The sequence below is a fragment of the Physeter macrocephalus genome, chromosome 2, assembly GCF_002837175.3.
Source record: "Physeter macrocephalus isolate SW-GA chromosome 2, ASM283717v5, whole genome shotgun sequence".
NCBI classification, from domain to species: Eukaryota; Metazoa; Chordata; class Mammalia; order Artiodactyla; family Physeteridae; genus Physeter; species Physeter macrocephalus.
The window spans coordinates 99888231-99906373 of NC_041215.1; the positions used below are offsets into that span (position 1 = coordinate 99888231).

The 18143-nt window shown below is 37.2% G+C and overlaps 1 protein-coding gene across 1 annotated transcript in view; it reads right to left on the reverse strand.

The window, feature by feature from the left end:
* DNAH7 (dynein axonemal heavy chain 7) overlaps positions 1-18143 on the reverse strand; it is a 242092-nt gene that overhangs the window by 166398 nt on the left and 57551 nt on the right. Inside the window, exons 14-18 of the mRNA XM_055089198.1 lie at positions 16474-16552; positions 12912-13136; positions 10665-10811; positions 8111-8796; positions 5957-6143 (exon numbers count right to left, since the gene is read on the reverse strand). Of these exons, the coding sequence (XP_054945173.1) occupies positions 5957-6143; positions 8111-8796; positions 10665-10811; positions 12912-13136; positions 16474-16552 (1324 nt within the window). The remainder of the gene's footprint in view (positions 1-5956; positions 6144-8110; positions 8797-10664; positions 10812-12911; positions 13137-16473; positions 16553-18143) is intronic.

Below are 18143 nucleotides of genomic sequence, written 5' to 3' on the forward strand. Positions count from 1 at the left end.
AGGGTGCTTGGCGTGTGTGATTGAAAAAAAAAAAAAAAAAAAAGAAAAAGAAAAAAGGAAGCTTAGTGTGGCTGGAATAGAGAGAGTGTGGTAAAAGTTATAAGGACAGAGAGGTAAAAGGGTAAAGGGAGCAAATCAAGAACTTCCTGTTCAAGGAAACCATTGCCATGTCCCATCGGAAGTATTTCTCCCTTGGATACTAAGATATTTCAACTAGCAAGAACAAAAACAGGGAAGCAAAATTATTGTGAGAGGTTTATTGGGTGAATTGGCATAAAGTGTCACTGTCATTTTCACTTCTCAATTCCTAGACCCATGTACTCTGCCTATGGGAGAAACTCTGTATTTGGAGCTGGTTGAGAACTTATGCTATGTATCCTCTAGAACTGCACCCCAAACTCACAAACTCACACTTTTCTTCCAGCTGGAATAGCAACTGAGTCTTCAACATGAGACATTCCACTTTTTACGAGGTCAATGCTCACACAGGGCCTGTAAATCTTATGAGTATCAGTCAATTGCCTCATTTCCCTTGTAGTGTGGGTTCCTTAGCAGAAGCAATGTTGTGTGGAAACTGTGACAGTAAGTCATTCAGTAAGTCAGTGAATGACAGTGTTGACAGAAACTTGGAATAAGAAAGAAAACCCCTCTGGTGCAGAAAAATCACTGATCCATTCTAAGTTGAAAGAGGTCCAATGTATTCAATTCCTTCTAGATGGCTGCCTGGTCCCTTCAGGTGTGACCCTGTATCAGAAGCATGTTGTTGGTTTCTGCTGTTGGCAGCTTGGACACTCAGCAGTGTTGGGTAAGGGACAGCCCATAATGACAAGTCCTTCCATAATTCCCACCTCTGCCATCATGACTTCTTTGTTTGTAGCTTGAGTGACCATATAACCGAGTTTGATGAGGAGAGTTCTGGTTTATGCTTGCTCTCCTAGCTTACTTATTAATTGCTTTAACTCTCAGAAATTCTGCAGTCTGGACAACATATCATGTGCTTATTCTATTCATAGCTCACTGTGCATACAATGGCATATGCTGACTGACATTCACAAAGTAGATCAACTGGTCAACTAATATTATCAAGTGCCTCCTTTTGCAGTGCTGCATTTTATTAAACACTTATATGGAGCACAAATATACTCATATTCTAATCTATTCTGTGATCCCTTATACCTCTTCCTCAGACCTCCTTGTTGCCAGTCTTTCAATCTTGTTTCTTCTAAGTCCTTGATCATACAGCCAAACTGTTTGCTACTGACTATGATCAATGTAGAGCCACACTTCTGGCCATTTGTATAGGCAAGGTCTAAAAAACCCCTAATATTTATTGAAGTTGTAGGATTCCCTTCCTACTACCCTTTAAGTCAATCCCCTAAGTAGGGGGCGGGGGAGGTTGTAATTTCTGCCTCTGGATGATATGCAAGAAATATTTTGCAGAAATCTATAAACCAGTCTTTAATTTCTTTAAATCACATCAAGGATTTTTTGGCATTTCAACTTCATTTAGGTAGGCCATCACGGAAGCCAGGTTTTGGTCAAAAAAGCAAGTAAAGCAGAAATCATTCACATCTCCCTGACTAGCTCATGGAAACCAGGATCTCTGGTAAGTGCACTCACATCAATACATTTGACTGTATCTAACTTAGGTTCTCCCTAGGCAAGCACTACTGCAACATAGTATCTCCTATATTCCTTAGGATTCTGACAAGGCTTCTGGCAAGGGAGGCTCTCAGTGTGAGGGTCAGGGTACCCAAAGTCAATCAAATTCACCCAATTGTCCCCATTCTCAGTTCTCACCATCCCACTCTTTCCCAGTAAGTAAATTACCTGTCACAGAACAGATCTGGCAAGGCTGTGAATTAAATTACATTGTAATTTGGCAACCTGCTGGATCAGACTCTATAATTTTTGGCTATGTCAAATTTGTATCTATGAGAATTAAGAGGCTCTCGAGGGCAATCACAGAAGCACCTTAATCCTCTGACCATGTCTTGAGCAAGAATTTAAGCCCTGAATTATGCTATTTCTTTAATTTCTCCAGTGTTTTAGAAAAACTTCAGCCCATCTCACATCCCTTGTATTTCAGATTTGTACTCTATTGATCTACCACAGCAGTCAGTTGGTCCACCAAAGCATTGCCTGTAAAACAGACACTTCATTCCAGGAAACCAAGAGAATAATTTAAGTAAGTGAATTTTGGAGTGCATGCCAGGTACCACTAGTGTTCCATTTTCAGATGGTAACTAGATTTTAACTACCCTAAAATCCAACTTGGTCATATAGACCAAGATCCTAGATGCCAACTTTGAGGGTTTAGTATCTTTATTCAGAGTTCAGTGCAGAATCCTTCTAGGTAATTAAGCAAAAGGAAATTTAATATAGGGAATTAAGTTATTACAAAATCATTAGGAGGTCTAGGGGAGCACACTCCAGGATGGGCTTCCAGGAAAGACTCCTAGAACCTGTGGAACTGATCTTCCAGTAGTGTTGCTACCTCTGCCTCAGTAAGGACAAAAGGACGCCACCACTAGAACTAACTGCATTCAAGAACACACCGTGGTGACTGTGATTCTAGGATCAGAGAGCAGGGTCATGAAGCCACCATCATCATCGGCTGTAAATACCCATAAAACTGGTGACCAGACACTGAAGTCTGTCAGAAAAGAAAAAAAAAAAAAAGTGATCTTGCTTGACAGCAGAAATAGCTAAAATGGCAAGAAGATGGCCACCGTATGCCTTCCAAATCCCAAATGCGTACCTAATCATCGAAATCGAATTCACTTCCAGAAACTTAGATGCTAAGGAGTCTGGGAGACACTATTTTAGCTTTCCAGCTCACTAGAAAGAGGTGAGATGCTCGGTACCAAGTGATCGTATTTATTATAGTAAAAGGAAAAAGAAAAATAATGACTATGCTTTTGGCCTGAAAAACAGGAGGAACAGTGTTCATATTTACTGAGAGGCGGTTAGACTACAAAAGGAAAAGGTTTGGGGAGAAATTCAAGAGTGCCTTTTCCTGCCTTGTACGAAATACAAAAGACTCATGTGGATCAAAAGTCAAGTTTGGGTACACACAAAAGATTATCCACTTCCTTCAACCCCAAATGATGGGCAATTCACTGGTCCTGTATTAGGGAGGGGGCCCAAGAGAGTCCCTAGAAAAGTTTTCAAGTGCATCGTAAAGAGAGGCGGCTAACGTCTTCTTCTCCAACTGGAAGTCTGTTCCATCACCAGCATGCTGACCTGTGCCAGTGCTATCAGAACAGGAGAAGAACTCTGGGAGAAGGTGGTATGGTGGGGCGACCAGGTGAAGGAAGGGCAAGGACCATGTGCTCAAGGTTACCAAGAAGTACAGAAGATGGATCCCAGGTGCTGCAGACCCCAGGTGAAATTAAGGGCTACAGATCTGTGAAATACTACTAGAATATGGGGCCAAAGACATGCATGTGAGAGGAATGTGGCAAAAGCCATCACTGGTAGATCAGCTGGTAGGTGGAGTCAAGTCTGGCAGAGGATGACCAAACCTAGGGGAGATGCTCGAGATAGCATCCCTCAGCAGCCAGAGCTTGTTGGGGTCTTCACCTGTCCACACTGAGTTAATCTGTGGACTTCACCTCTCCACAACTGGACAAAAAGCTAGAATAGTTATGATGATCAACAGTAAAGGCACAGTGCAGGTACCAGAGACAGGAGGCCGTCCACCTTATGACCACCAAAGAAAAGAACAGCCAATTTGGCTGGATCAGTTACATCAGTACATTTTCTCTCCCTCTCCCTCTTTTTCTCTCTCTCTTCCTCTTTCTACTTTCTCCCCCTCCTTCCCTTTTTCTCTTCACCTTCTCCCTACCTTCTCCCTGTCCCAATACCAAGTGATAAGACCTGGAAAGAGAGAAGCAGTGTGGGAGAGTGCAGTCCCCACCCCACCAGAGCCTCAGGGTTACCTGACTACGGGTAGGAGAAGAGTTCTAAGTAGAACAAGAGATTGAGGTTTTCAAACAGGTACAGTTCAGTCTTCATAGGCAAAACTATCTTAATAACCAAAAGTGACTGGAAAATTCTGGAATTACACTGAAAGGTCAGTAAGGGCGCTTTCCCCAGTGAGAAACAGCCTTTGGCCAAGCGTAGTTAGGAGCAGGTACCAAAACATACAACTATTTCATGCTTATGCCTTAAGCAACCAAGATAACCTCAATCAAGCCATTTATATTAACAGCATCATTTACATTCTGTTTTTAACCTCTGAGCCTTTTCTCTTGGCATAGCTCTAAAAGAACATTTATTAGAAACCCTTAAGACTGAAAGTGATGGCTTTTTGTAAGAAGCATTTAATCCAGTGGCTTCTACTATACAGATCATCCTCATTAGCCTTCCTGAGAGAATATGGATTTATGTTTCTTTTCAAAGCTCTGGAGAATATGGACAAAAGCTGTCCTGAATACTAACACATTGAGAAAAAGAAAATGTAAAGCCAGTTGAAGAAGATAATCAAGTCTTATAGCAAAAGTAAATGAAGGGTCATCCAAAGAAAACTGCTTATTTGGGAATGAGAGTAAGTAATGCTTTTCTGTTAATATGTTTTTAGTTCGGTTTTATAGAACTGAAAATCTTTCTCCGTTATTTACTAGACTCAGCATAGCTTCCCCTTTCCTAGGCATTGAACTATCTATAAAATTTCCCTAGCAATATGAATTTTGAAGAGTATTTTGATCAAATGTCAAAAAAAGAATTTTTTTAACTTTTAAAATTATATTAACTAGGAGAATACAAGCAACTACTTTTTTTCTTTTTGGGGCAACAAAAAAATTCTACTTCATCCCCTTCCAAACAAAAATGTATACATGTTTTAAGGGTTTAGCCCTGTTGTAAGGAAACAATATAGGAAAGGTTAAATTTATAAAACAAATTAATTAGAAATGAGTAAATGTGTTACAAAGTGACTCACCAGTAGGTCCTTTAAATATGGAATTCCAGTGTGATTAATTCTACAAAAGTTTGGTTTATACAGAAGCTTTGTTTCAAGTATTATTACATAAAATGAAGTAAACTTATTAAATAAACAGACCCATGTCCATCTTATGGAATATTTTCCTATAAAATCATATAGTTGACACTGACACAGTATCATCAGTATTTAGGATTAGAGTCATAATTTTCAAAGTTTAACTAATAAAAATATGCATATTTCCATTTCAGGGTAGAAAAACTTTAAGATAATACTCTTCCTATCTTACAATATTGTATTTGATCAAAACACCAATAGAGAAGTTTACATTCATTTAATGATATAATTTAATAGCTAATATTTCTTGTATTTTAATCTTAACTTCCACTAACACACAAACCACGCTTTGCAGGCAGTAAATAAATAAATGTCTTTTGAACTGAACAAACACCATACCTTTTTCGGTGTTAGTAGTTTTTATTAAATTCCCTCCTAACTTAAATTCTAAGTTCTCCACTGTATTTGTGTGGTGATTGATTGGTAGATTGCATTTTTTGTTTGTATTTCTTGGGCTCTTTAAGTATATTTACCTTTGCAGCTCTTTTTTTTTTTTTTTTTTTGGTCCCTACAGAGAAACTTGTTGATTGAACTGTTGGCATGCTGACCTTTTCCCACCACAGCACATTTCAGTGGTGGTGCAGCCAGTAACACGGGGGCCAGAGAATAGACAGGACAGTGCGTGCTGAGTACACTGTCTTCCTACCAGAGTGTCCAGTAAGAACCACTGCTAGAACAACTATCATTAAGTAATGCAAATTCAATTTTGACCTCAATAAGTAATCAGGACAAAATACCTATTCTCCTTTTGATGTTTCTTGCTCCTGGGATTCTAAAATAATATCTGAAAAGGAGCCTATGTGGGAAAAAGACAATGGCTTATTTAGACTGTTTTGAAAACAAAAATCATGTCACTTCAACAAAACAATCACATTCTCAGAGATTTTTACCTACCTGTACTACACTTTTCATTATATCTCTCCACGTTTTATCCACGGTTGTAAATCGTCTGCCTTCCTCAGGCATTTGAGACATAATGTCCGGAGAACTAAAAATGGGCTCCAAATACAGCCACGTGGCTTGGAACTTGAGCCATTCATCCAGAATCTCCTGAAGCAGCAGGAGTTTGCCCTCCCATTCCCTGAGAAGCAAAACACAGTGGCTCTTATCAACAGCAAACCAAACAATGTTTCAGATGATAAAACTCAAAACCATGACTAGGCTGTCAATCTTATATGCAATGGTGTTATTCCAATTTCCATTCTTCAACCTACTAGCTTTGTTCTACAAAATCTGACTCTAAATAATAGCATCAACATTTATGCTAATACAGATATATACATGTTAGATGTACCTATCTACAAATGGGTTGGTTTCTGTATATCAGTAAACCTTTCTGCAATCCGATTCTATGGACAAAGGGTAGAAACTGAGAAATGAGATTTTAGAGATACTAATGGTATTCTCAATCAAGGGCACTCGGAGCTTCTTAGGAAAGGTAATTACATTCAAGATTTATTTCCTTTAACATTCTTATTTTTTCAGTTTTTAAAAAATTGGGGGCCATAAAGGCTTTATTTCCAGAATAAAATATTTCAATTCATAAGATATAACTGGCATTTAAAGAAAAATCTACATAATCTTAAATATACTAGTGTGGCATTCGTGAGAAGGAAGCATTTTTGAATTTACAATGAGTTATCAGTTTATTTCTAAATATGGAGAACAAAAACAACTTAACTTCCTCAAGAATAAATATTATAATTACAGCATAAACTGACAATTTTACAAGCACAGCTCTATGGTCTTTGCATGTATTTGCTCTATCCTCACAACAACCCTAGGAGGCAGGGTCCAGAGTGTTGTATCTTTTTACCAATAGGGAGACTAAGGTACATAGAGGTTAAGTACCAGGTTCAAGCTCACTCAGCTAATAAACAATAGAGCCAGATTTGAACCCAGACAGCTGTAACAACTACACTATAAGAGATAACATAGCCATAAAGAAGAATGATTGGTTAATGGCAACAAAACTTAGAGATGGGATGGCTTTATGTGTAGATTCATACATTACTCATCATTTATAATTTTAGATTGTTAACACCAAGAAATGTACACGGGAGTTCAAAAAGTCGCCAGGCATTTAAAAATGTCTTTCTAAAATACCTTCCTTTCAATGTTCATCAATAAATGTGTCTTTCACACAGGGAAATGAATGCCTCTACTTCCTTCTGGTGTTCTTCCCTCTTTCTCCATCTAATCCCTGACTAATGCAGAAAATTTCTCACTAGCTAATGATCTCATGAATAGTCCTTAAAAATAGAATCTAGATATACCACTTTCAGAGAAGTTCAAAAATTACTCTTGATGAGCACATTGGAGCAAGCTGGGCAGGAGGCACAGCAATCAAACACTGAGCCAACACCAACAGCTGAGCAAGCTCAGGTTTAGGATAATATATCAATAGCCAGAGGCTGATATCACCAAGCAGGTAGCTTTCCCTCACCATGCAAATTCACATTGAAGTTGGTAGTCTGATTTGGATTTACTCTTTTTTAAGATAAAATATAAGCTGCTTAAAACAAATCACAAAAAATTTTAAAACTGACAGGATAAAGGTCAGATTTAGTTGGCTGTGTCAGATGCTCAAAATTCCAGACGAGAATCATAGTTTCATGCTTTTGCACTTATCTAGCCATCCTTTATGCATATGACTGGAAATTACAACAGACTTTGAGGAATCATCAACAACAAACTAATTAGTATATTTGGAAAATTACATTATCATCTTCAGTTTCACAGTTTATATGTTCTATAAACTATGTTCATAGGCATGAGACTATTTTTGAGAGTCAACTGTATAAGATCAGACTGTGGGCAATAAAAATGAATATCTGGAGGCTATCTACTACCTTTGTTATGAATATACATGATAGCAAGAGGATCAGGACTCTTCCAAAAGCAATAAAGGTTATCATTCCTTATAATACACTATTTAACATATTAAGTATAAAGCACAGAATCAATTTTTAAGAAGAACTGTATATTACATATGAGTGATACTTTTGGTAACATAGTATAAACACTGTCATATAAATAACACTTTACCTCATTTGTTTTTCATAGGGCTTAATGAAAGGAGATCCTCGCATAGTTTGTGTCTTAATAATGTGGTCGTCCAACAACACCTGAATTTCATCAACTGATGACAAAATAAATGTCCCACTTTCTCTATAAGGAAGAATGACAAATTCCACTGCATCCCATTCATTAATCATCTTCTCCATGGCCTTTTCGAGAGAATATTCTTTGCTAGCTGCTTCACTAATACCTTCAAACCTATCTAAATATGGTTCCAGATTCATATCTAAAAAAGAGAAGACAGTGGAATCATCTGCTGGCTGCAGGGGGTAACCAACAATGCTGGACATGGCCTCCCAGTGCCTGGGGCGCAAACCAGGATTACAAATCACTTGAATGAGAGGAATGTGCTGCTTGAAATCTTCTACCTTTGCTCTTACTTTTTTTGTCATTGTCAATGCATTTGGAGAATCATGGAAGGTTTTCTCCAGCTTATATAGTCCTCTCCAGTAATTTCCAACGTCTGTTTCTACTTGGTCTGGATTCACCTTGTGATATGGTCCTTCTGTCCATGCCCTGTATTTGGTGCTAAATTCTACACCAGTTTCATAGAGACGAAGATAAGGGTTCAAACCATCTTGGATTTTTTTACGTTGAGGATATATTGATGGTAGCCAACCAAACGCCTCCTCCTCAGCATTAAGCTGCTCAATCTGGAAGCACAAGTATTAAATATGTTATTCTGAAAGTGAATGATATTCAAAATAAAGTTTTAAAAAATATTTTTATCAAATGTGACCAAAAAAACCTCTCATTAAACCCTAAAGCTAAATTAGGCCATAACTAGAAAAACTGAGCAGTAATCTCTTTTTTCCTATTTGCTTTATTTTGTTTATTTTTGTTGTTCTTATTTCTTTTTTATTATAGTTTCCAGAGAAAAATGACTGGTTAAGTTAGTTAAAATAGTAAATTTATATATATAAAAAGTCTGCCACCCAGATATACTGAGGATATAGCTTCATTTATTAACTCACAAGAACTTAATTACTTTTTAAAAAATTCATTTATTTATTTATTTTTGGCTGCATTGGGTCTTTGTTGCTGCACTCAGGCTTTCTCTAGTTGTGGCGAGCGGGGGCTACTCTTCGTTGTGGTGCGCGGGCTTCCGTTTGTTGCAGAGCACAGGCTCTAGGTGCACGGGTTTCAGTAGTTGTGGCACGCAGCTCAGTAGCTGTGGCCCACAGGTTCTAGACGTTTGTTGCAGAGCACGGGCTCTAGGTGCACGGGTTTCAGTAGTTGTGGCACGCAGCTCAGTAGCTGTGGCCCACAGGTTCTAGAGCCGCAGGCTCAGTAGTTGTGGCCCACGGGCTTAGCTGCTCCACGGTATGTGGGATCTTTCCAGACCAGGGCTCGAACCCTTGTTCCCTGCACTGGCAGGCGGATTCTTAACCACTGTGCCACCAAGGAAGTCCCAAGAACTTAATTACTTTTAATAAACACAGCATTGTGTTAGATACTGTGGAAAATAGAAAAAAGTATATTGCAAAGTACCAATTCCAAGAGTTAGTAATCCAGATGAGGAGTTAGATACCAATTATTTAATAATATAAGGCAACAGAAGAGATGTGTTAGAGCAGTAGCCATTTAATATAAAATGAATGGTATACTTTTAAAAATGCTATCACTCAGAGACAAGAGAGCCTGCTGAAATAGCTCAATCACAGATGCTAGAGAAGCTACAACCAGGGCTGGGTCTTGAAGGTAAGTAGGATAAGAGACACAAAGAAAGCATTAATTTCCTCTTAGATTAGTAGTGAAGTTGTGAGGATATGGGAGATGGAGATGAGGAATCTATAGAATTGAAAAGAGTGAGATATGTAAATTATGCAGATTACTTAAAATTTCAGTGGCATCAGTTTAAAAAAATCTACAATTTCTCTTGTCTCAACATATATTTACATATCTGAGATTATTATAAACTATTTAATTACCTGAACTAAGATATTAAAATCTTACAATATATAAAAAATGGTAGAGCATCATAATATGGTCTGTTTTCATATTTCCCCTTTTTATAAAAAACGCAATTAAAAATTTCAAACTTGTAACATGGCAAAGAGTACTGCTTTTTCCCACCCAGCTGCTTCTAACGAGACCACTGATTTCTGAAATAGCGGTATTGGGAACAAAGTAGCTTGATGGGAGAAAATAATGGACCTAATTTAAAAACACAGCCACCAAATCCAAGCTGGCTTCCATGGAGGTGGGAAATCTAAACAGTAACCAGGTGTTATCACATAATGTAAATGATCAAGATTAAAAAGCAGATGGAGATATAACTCTATCTTTAAAATACAAGATGAAAGCCACTGAAATGTTATTACCACCAACAGAAAACAGCAATGCTGCTCCCTCCTTGAAGCACGTCTATAAAATCTATTTGTGCCATTCATATTAATCTCTAATTAAATGTAGTTAAACTCTTTTATTTGAATCCATTTCTTAAAGGTGATACCCAATACAAATTCAAATGCTCATTCTGTTGAACTAATTCATCCTATTAAGAATTTTTAAATTATACCTTGTCTGCTGCTAAATCCAACTTTCCATTCAGTGTCTGAGCCTTTTTCAGGTACCGCTGTATATCTTGAAGATCTCCAAATGAGTAGAATTCTTCTGACTGTTTAGCATAACTCTCCAATTCCTCCACAAACCGTTCACACCGTAACTAATAAAAACAATTATTTTCGTTACTATTTTTAAGAGTAAAAACCCCTAGGCATCAAGAGAAAATTTTAGAATTTGTAAGGATTATCAGAATTATTATTATATTTTGTCACTGGCAAAATATGAAGAAAGGGATGATCTTGAAGATGACTGGGATCCAAAATATACAGAATTTTTAAGAGTTGGGATTTAAGATTAATGGATTAAGATTCCTATAATTCACAAATTAGAGAAAGTTTACCCTTGTATTATCAAGGTAAGAAGTTCTAATAAAATAAATAAGTGTGCTAAACAATGGTATTTCTTTAGTATGCTAATGAAATTCAAGCACTTGAAAAAAATCTCACAGTAATCAAGTATGAGGCTAAAAGTGAACTCCAATTTTTTTTTTAAGTCCTGTAAAGGTAGCATTTTTACCAACAACTGGAAAAAACTGAATTTCTTTAATTGTGTTCTGATATTCAGGTATCTCTTCAATTAGCAATGCTAAAACAAAGTATTCCAAAGTTATTTTTCTTGTCCCATGGGCTCTCTTCACAGGAAATAAAATAAATAAATCCAGATTTAAAAGCCGAAAAACTAAACCCTTCCAGTATGAAACAGGTGTGTTTTGTTTTGTTTAATGAGAAAGGCTTCTTACAAAATTGTCATTGGTAAGGCATTCCAAATTAAATGGCTCTTAAAAAAACAGCTCTGAATAAAATATTCAGAAGTCAAATCTAGGTTATTCAAAAATAGATTTTATATTTTATAGATTATCTAGGTTGATTTCTGTCCTCTTTTGGTTTCCTAGCCAATTTGTTGCTCTGGCCCAGTGGGGGAAGGAAAATGAGAGGAAAAATTCATTAACGTTATGTGTAGTTTGTAGAATGGTATACATTACAATGAAGTATAGATAATTCTGGGCCACCTAGTGATTTCCTAAGGGTCTATTATATTGTAGCATAAGCATCAAATACTCATGATGCTTTCTACAGGTTTTAAAAATTTCTGAAATGGCCTAAACATAAAACAGAAATATAGACTTAAATATAGACTTATAGTTTAAAATGAAGGGTTTTTTGTTTTAAGTCTATAATTTATTCTGCAAACAACATATGCTGCCGATTAATTATATTTGCTATAGTGAGGTAGAACGAGGCTAGGCTTGCTATCAAACAGCTCTACTGGCTGACTTGAAGCAAGCCTCTTCACCTTCACTTGGGAACCTTAGTCTCTTCATCTGTAAAATGAGACTGAAAATACTGTGTCATTTATTCACATAATAGCTATGAAGTGCTCAAGGCATTTCTGTGTGTCAGGCACTGTGCTAGCCAAGCAGATATAAACGGAGAAAAGGTAAAAATGAGACAGCCCTGCCATCAAGGAGCTGACCGACTAATGGGGAGATGGAAATAATAACATAATGATCAGATAATTAGCCCGGTGGAGGTGTGTTAAAAGTGTCATGGGAGCAGAGGAGAAGCAGTACTGTGGTCTGACTGAAAGGGCTTCTCATAAAGTCAGCTGACTTTGCTAGATAGACAGGGGGGGCGGCAGGTCACTCCAGAGAGAATGGAGAGAGCAGGTAAGAGATGAGAGGTGTAGGAGAACGGGGACCAGAAGTTGCTCAGGGTTACTGAAGAGTCAAGAGCAAGAAGTGGGGAGAGGTAGGAGGTGAGGCTGGACAGGTAGATGGGGGGAATCACACACCATCTTATACGTAGGACACACACACCAAAGGTTCAAGTTACGGAACGTTATAGTGATGGGTCTGGGCACAGTACTTAGGCAAGCTGGTGATTATGAGGTGTGAAGGCACACCTCACCAAGGGAGCTTTGACCTTAATAAAAATAAACTCAAGACAGTACTATAAACCGTATAAGATAAATACTATTCTTATTTATGGTCATTTGTGGGCAATATATTCAAATGTTTTCTCCCTTGAAAAATCAAGAAATGATGCCACATCCATCCATTATGTGTCCTATCCTCTACTAAGACTTATGGGAGGAGAGAGCTAAGATATACTATCTGTGAAATAGAGGAGCTGACATCGCTATGTAAGAAGTTAAATATTTCCAGAAAATGAAAATAATTTAAAATATCCATGATTCCCACCTTAAGACCTTCTTGATATTGTTCTGTTTTCTCCTTAATGATTTTCCTGTGTTCGTCAAAAATTTCATCCATTCTTCCATACCACTGGAAGACATTATTATTTAGCCTAATGTCTGCTGCAGAAAAGTTGGTACACTCAATGAGGAAGGCGAGGCAGTTTTTAGAATCCACCAATCTCCGTCCCAGTTCAATCATATCAACTGTCTCTACTTTCTGAATATAAGCCTGAGGGAAAACAAAAATTACAGATGGCATTTTAAGGCACAGCACATGTCAAAAAATAGCCTGTAGAAATACACTGCATAAATACGTACAGACTTGTTAGAAGTATAGACTTTTGCTTCCAAATAGGGGACTGCAGCACAGTCTGCTTCTCATCCATCCTGAAAACCTTTACTGACAGAGCAGGGCAAAAAAGAGAAATACTAAACAACACACAAAGAGCACTGGAAAACCAAAGGATGCTATGGTTCTCTGGAATATAGGAAGCAGATGCTGAGTGATATCATTTATTCTTTCAGAAGAGCATTTTGGGCACCTATTATGCGCCTGATACTGTGCCAGGTGCTGGCAATACAGTGTGACAGAAACAGACCTGGGCTTTGTCCTCAGAGAGCTTATAGTTTAGTCGAGGGGACAGTTAGTCAAATAACCACCATAACAAATGTAAAACTGCAAACTTGCAACAGACGCCAGTGCTGCAACACTTTCCTTAGTTATAAAACTAAAATATAACCGTAGACAAATTTAACAAGGAACGTGCTAAATCTGTGAGGAAGACTACAGTACTTTATTGAGGGACATTTTTAAAGTACCAAATAAATATGGAAACACACGTTAAAACATAATATTATAAGATGTAAATTCTCCTCCCATCAGTCTAGAAAGTCAATGCAAATTCAATCAAAATTGCAATGGCATTTTAAAAAACTAAATTTGATATAATTTTAAAAGTCTCTGAGAGTACTCAGGAGTAGGCAAAGATAATCATGAAAAAGGAAAACGATAGAGACTAGCCCAGCTAAATAGAAAAATATACGATATAGATGCAGTAATTTAAACAGTTCCTGTTCTGGCTCAGGAGTAGAGAATGGAACAGAACAGAGTTTAGAAATAGATCCAAGTACAAATGGACATTTAGTGTTGAAAAAGAGGCACTTCAAATCAGGAGTGAAATGACAGATCATTTAATAAATTGTACTGAAGTAATTGGCTATTGATTTTGGAAGAAAGTAAGAGCCCTATTTACTTAGTAGAAGTACAGAGAAGGTATACTATTAAGTGAATAAAATAATTTGCAGGAGTAATGATTCAATTTTTGCAAAGACAAAGCTCTCTGTGTGTGAGTGGGTGAGTATATAGGTGTGTACGGATGTGTGTGTGTGTACATGGACATGGAGGTGCCCATGTGTATGTATATATATACATGTAGCTCTCTCAAACCTCTTTTGAAACATATTAATTTATGCACATATCTTAATAATATAAATTCTGAAAGAAACCTGCTATCCCAGTGAAAAATGAGAAAACTGGCAATTACTTGTACCTACCTGTGTTTACCTTCCCTGTTATACCCCACACCTCCCTGTCTATGAAGTAAATGCTTCTTTTCTTAATGCTTTTAAAGTTCTTTTAAATCTCTAATAACCACGTCTCTCTGGCTTTCCCTTTTCATCACTCTCCCTAGTGCCATATATATACATATGTTTGGAAAGAACCATTACCCCAAAAAAAGGAATTATGGAAAAAGGGGAAGTTTTACGTTGTACAATTACATATTGTTTAAATTTTCACTTTTGTAATTAAAAAGAAAAAAAGGACATTGCCTTAAAATCTTTCATTGATATGTCATTCTAATGAGAATAAATGTTTTTCTGTTGCAAATCCAAACAGTGATCTAAGTGAAAATACATTTTTGTAATTTGGTTAATCAGCTTTTTATGTAGTCAAACAACTGCATTTTTATTTCCTCTTACTGATAAAAAATGACTGATGTCTGTATTGAATAAACTGAGAAGATGTTTATGCTCTTACAGGAATAAACTCTTTCAAGATACAGAAATATTTTAAATATTAGGTAATGAATCCTATTTGCTAATTCTGTGAAATGTTGCTATTAACAATAGAAATTCACACTAAATAACTCCAAATTCCTACATATTTCCAGTGATGGTTAAGAGGGTAAATAAATAACACTCTTCATACTCAGTATTCATTTTTTTCAAAGGAATTTCCAGCTATGGAACTCTCCAGCTACCTTTCAAATCATCCATAATCAAAGTATCACTTGATGTTCTATAATAACTCATGTAAAATATAAAAAATTCTAAAAAGGATATCATAGGTATGTTTGTATTTGATACACACACATACACATAAATTCACATGTTAAGAACCCCAATCCAAGTACAAATACTTTAAAGGAAATAGAACCCTTTAGAGGCTGATATGTAAAATTTGGTTCTAGTGATTTTCACAAATTTTTCTTTAAGTGAATAATTTAATGTACGTAATCATTTGAACACCTTTTGTAATTTCCTACCTATACAAAGTTTTGAATGATTTAACATGTTTTGCTGGGTTTGCTTAAATATTTTAAAATCTAGGAACACAAGGGTTCTATTTTGGATCTTCAGATTGCTAGAAAAGGAAAAAGAAGATCCTGTAAAAGTGTAATGTTATAATGGAAAAGGAACAAAATAAAAGGATGACTAACCAGGTGTTTTATATTATTTTATTACCATCAGGTAGAGTTCAAGCACAGAAGCAACAAGAAAAATGATGAAAGACTTCTCTAATATTTTTAGTACCATAAGTCCTGTGCTCAAAACACTTTTCAGCAAACTACCACAGAAATGTTTACTATATAATAAAAGCCTATCGAAAACAAAATAAAATATTATTTAAGGATTAAATATTTGTTGATTAAAAAAATGAAGGATGACTGCATATCTCAGGTTGCCCAAGACAGTCCTGGTTTATGCCTGTTAGCATGGTAACAATTATTAAAAGTGCTCTCAAAAAGATTCTTGTAGACGATTGCATTAATAACTCCAATACTTCACCTCTCCTACTGTCTGTCCTTGTAGTGTCCTCTCACTGGCTCTGGGGCCATTTTGGTCAACAGGCTATTCGCTAATGTGACACAAGCAGAAATTTGAAAAGCATTTGTACAATTGGGCTTGCTTTTGTGCCTCTATCATACCATGAAAACATGCCCAGGTAAGCCTGTTGAAGTTTGAGAGACAAGTGGAGCAGAGTCAAGCTGCTGAAGATAATTACACTAGTCAACCCAGCTGAGAACTAGCTGATTTGACTGAGTCCAGAAGAACCATCTAGGAGGAGTGTCCAGCCTGAATCACCAAACTTCACACTCATGAGCTGTGTGTGTGTGTGTGTGTGTGTGTGTGTGTGTGTGTAACTTACTATTTTAAGCCTCTGCTTTAACTTTTGGAGCGATTTGTTATTGTATTATCATGTCAATAATTATAAAAGCTGGGGGAAAAAAAAGAAAAACAATTTACTTACACACACATGACTATTCTGAGCTTATAAACAATACCTTCATTTCCATCAGTTCTGCTGTATCTGGAGGAGTGCTGAGAGCTTTTTCAGATATCTTCTCAAATTCCTCACATAATCTGAAACACCAGACAAAACCCATCTTCTATAATTAAATTTTATTCCTAAATATATTCCTGTGTACTATTTTAATGTTCTATTACATGAAAAATACAGTCAGATTATCTTAACTATATGACACCTAATTAATTAAAAGCAAATTTGTGCTCATTTACTCATTCATTCAATACATATTTAATGATCATCTATTACATTCCCAACTACAGTAATAAGTGACAGAGGTACACAAATGTGTTAGATGCAATAATGGTTCTCAAGCAGTTCACAATCCAGTATGGACAGCAAGACTATGAACAATCATTTCCAACCTAGAGTTTTAAGGGCTCTACCAGAGATTTAGTTGAGATGGCACAAAAAGGTGGTCTACTTGGAAGGCATGGTTAAAATGGGACTGTGTGCTCAGAAGCTCCTGGTAATGTGCAAATATTTCCTACTGATTTAGGTTGTGGGCAATATAAACAATGAACTTACTATGGGATTTTTAAAAAAGAGTAGTGAGAGCTCAGGAAGTTCAGATAACATCTGCAGAAATTTCTTGAAGAAGATTGGCTGTGAGGCGAAGGAGAGGGAATGGATGGTGATGATGTTGGGTTGAAGTGGAGGGCTGGAGGACGAAAGAGGGTTTTGACCATGTTTGTAAATTTCAGAGGCAGAATCCACAGTGAAGGAGAGATTTAAAATGAGACACAGAGGGGACGACTAGTAGAGCCAGGTCCAGAGGGATGGGAGGCAAGGGGGCTGAGCTCATAGGTAGAGACGAGAACAGTGAGTGGCTGACAGACTCCTGACCTCTGAGAATGTGGGGAGGCAGATAGGGAGGGGCTCGTGGAGAGGTGAGATGAGACATGTTAGGGCAAGGAGTTGAGGGCATTTGTATCTAGTGGTTCCTATAATAGTCCTGGTATATCCTCTTTACAGCCAGTGAGTCTGGTGAGAGGCATAATTAAGAGAAAAGGGGAAAAAGTAGAACTGTCATGAGCTCTGGGGGCAGCTAAGAGGCAGGGAAATAGTTATGAAATTAAAGCACATGTTTCACTCAGCATGAAATGCTGTAAGTAAAAGACATTTTCACTATTCTTCCAGTACTTTTAGAGGAAAAGGTACTTTAAGCTGAATAAACTGTTCTGTTTCTCAGATAAGCCAAGTCCTAGCCCTTTTCCACGTGGTGCCTCCCTCTTCAGCCTCCCCCCTCACAGTATCTGTGAGGGCAACACAACCCACTCCTTGTTCTTGGAATACACCATGCCATTTTCATACCTCACTCCCTTCTACATATTATTTCCTCTAACTGGAATTCTTTCACCCACATCATTCCCCCTGGCGGACTCCTACTCATCCTTCAAAATGAATTCCTACATCACTTCCTCTTTGCAGACTTCTCTGATTTTCCCCTCTCCTCCAAACCTCACCCTGAAAGGAAATTAATCACTTCCTTCTCTACTGTTCTACTTCTGTGGTTCAGGACAGAACTTATGGCACCCTGTTGTAATTTACTGAATTGGATGCCTATTTCCCCTTCTACAATGTAACTTCCTTCAGGAATTTTGTTCATATTCAGTCCAAGTCTCTAGTGCTGTGCCTGACATATGA